The sequence below is a fragment of the Cucurbita moschata genome, unplaced genomic scaffold (assembly GCF_002738365.1).
Source record: "Cucurbita moschata cultivar Rifu unplaced genomic scaffold, Cmos_1.0 Cmo_Scf00067, whole genome shotgun sequence".
Classification (NCBI taxonomy): Eukaryota; Viridiplantae; Streptophyta; class Magnoliopsida; order Cucurbitales; family Cucurbitaceae; genus Cucurbita; species Cucurbita moschata.
Genome location: NW_019268583.1, coordinates 629514 through 631920, shown reverse-complemented (window position 1 = coordinate 631920; position 2407 = coordinate 629514). Strand labels below are relative to the sequence as shown.

At 39.9% G+C, this 2407-nt stretch overlaps 1 protein-coding gene across 2 annotated transcripts in view; it reads left to right on the top strand.

Annotated features, from left to right (window-relative positions):
• Positions 1 to 1097: 1097 nt before the first annotated feature.
• The window catches only part of LOC111437875 (glycine-rich domain-containing protein 2-like), a 5435-nt gene continuing 4125 nt past the window's right edge, over positions 1098 to 2407 (top strand). The window contains exons 1-3 of one of the 2 annotated variants that reach the window (XM_023075954.1): positions 1098 to 1357; positions 1475 to 1592; positions 1888 to 2271. In XM_023075954.1, the coding sequence (XP_022931722.1) occupies positions 1161 to 1357; positions 1475 to 1592; positions 1888 to 2271 (699 nt within the window). In that variant the 5' untranslated portion in view covers positions 1098 to 1160. Of the gene's footprint in view, positions 1358 to 1474; positions 1593 to 1654; positions 1813 to 1887; positions 2272 to 2407 lie in introns of those variants that run through there. The other variant, XM_023075955.1, reaches the window with a different exon arrangement.

Genomic DNA, 2407 nt, shown 5'->3' with positions numbered 1-2407 from the left:
CTCTCGATCTCTTATTGTATAGACATTCGGCTGCCTTACATCTCTGCTCTGCTCACATGTAAGGTAGCCTCATCCTCATTGACTTTAGTTGTACATATGCTCTTCTCACATGTAAGGTTTCTTTGTTTCAAAATCTCTCCCTCCTCAAGTTGTCGTTTTTGCTTCTTTTGTTTGTTTCAACATATTTCAATCGTGGCCATATCCAACGTCGTCACCATACAAAGTTGTGGAGGAGATGTGACAACGATAAGGAGTGGAAGGGAGGGGCGTGTAATGCTCCGGTACCTGTTACTTACAAAGAGTAACTACGCAACATGGTCGATAAAGATGCGTGTTAACTTACAGGCACAAGGCATGTGGGACCCCATCAAGCATGATGATGTTGAGAAGTGTAAGGACAGGATGACTCTTGTCGCCATCTACCAAGAATTCCCAGACGACGTCCTTCTCATGTTGGCAGAGAAGAACTTGGCAAAGGCAGCGTGGGAGACGCTGCAAACAATGCATGTAGGTGTGGAACGTGTCAAGAAAGCAAAGGTGCAAACCTTGAAGAGTGAGTTTGAGGATATCTGCATGAAGACGATGAGTTAATAGACGACTTTGCTATGTAGTTGACGATGATCTTCAAAGGCATCCATTCATTAGACGATGTGATGGAGGAGATCTCTGTTGTTAAGAAGTTCCTTTGAGTTGTTCCCTCAAGATTCATACAGATTGTTTCCTCCATTAAGTAGTTCGGTTACCTCAAGAACATGTTGGTTGAGAAAGTTCACTTTGAGTATTTAGGAGAATGGCAAGTGGTTTTAACCGGAGAGAAATTTTAGAAAATCGAAAAGTGGTTTTAACTCGAATTGTTCTTTTTATCATTATTATTTGTTGTTTGTTTCGACATATTTTTCGATGACCCGTATTCAATATCCTCTACTTCTCTCCCTTGCACGCCATCCTCTACGAAACAAAATCATCAAAATAAATTTATAATTAAAAAGAAAAAAAGGTTTGTGACCAAATTTCATGATGTCCAACGCACGAACTATGAAGTCACGTTGGGTTAGGCCCACCACTTGGAAACAAAAGAAACTGCTTCTTTTCATTCTCTCTCAAACCAAACCAAACCAAACCAAACCACCATTTTCCTTCTCCTTTTTCACTCCCCACCCATGGCCTCGCACCGTCCCGGTTCCGATCTTTCTGCCTCCGTGTCGGCGAGAAGCCTCGGCGACATCTCCCAACTCACTACCATCCGAATCGGCGTCGACATTATTTCGGCCGTCCGGCGGAATCTCGCCTTTCTCAGAACCGTCCTCCATTCTCACTGGCTCCACTCTGAGCCCACTCTCACTCAAGCCATCAGAAGGTCAAATCTCAACTGGAGCCACCGTTTTTTCAACTTCTTAATGCGCTGCTGTCTATTCAAGTTTTGCATTTAATGCTAAGAGAGATTTTCTTGGGGTTTTATTTTATTTTTTTATAGGTATGAGGAGCTCTGGATGCCGTTGATTTCTGATCTAACGGTTGCTGGGGCTTCTCCTCCGATGATTCTTCCTCCTTTGGATGTTGAATGGGTTTGGTTCTGTCACACGTTGAATCCGGTTAGTCTTAATTTCTGTTTGTTTCCCCAGAAAATGCCTAATGAATCACATGTCCTTTAGATTGCTTCTGATGGGTTTAATCTGTATGCAATTTGCTATAAATTGATTTATGTTTGGTTTTAGAGTTTCAAAAGTGCTTTTATAATCAATCACTTGAGTACTTACAGAAGTGATTTCTTATGGGGGCTTTTTAAGTGCTCTCTATTGAGAAATTTGATTGGTATTTTTTTTTCTCTCTTTTTGTACTTCCTCTGCAGCCAAACAAGTATCAAAGGTAATGATATGTTTCTTTCAGGTTCGTTACAAACATTACTGTGAGTCCAGATTCTCTAAGCTTATTGGGAAACCATCGATTTTTTATGAAGAAAATGAAGAATATGCATATATGAGGTGCCAAGAGATATGGGTCAAAAGGTATCCAACCCAGTCTTTTGAAAATGAGGAAGAATCCAGTTTCAGAGATGATATTACTGTTGAAAATCAGGAGCTTTTGGAGGAAGTGATGAGGCAAAGGCCCTTATTTTCTAACTTTCTGGAGCCATATCAGTCCGAGATCGTTTACCTTATTGCAGCTAGACAAAGATACATGGGGTTTCTGTATATGTTGCAAAGGTTTTCTGATGAATGTTCTTCGTTTGTGCCTTCCTCTGATATTCTCCTCATGTGGCTTACCCATCAGGTTGATGCTCTCTCAATTTTCCATCTCATAGTTGATGGGATTTTCTTTAATTTCTTAGGTTTTGTTTGACAATGAAACAAAACACCAAAAAAAAAAAAAAAAAAAAAAAAAAAAAAAAAAAAAAAAAAAAAAAAAA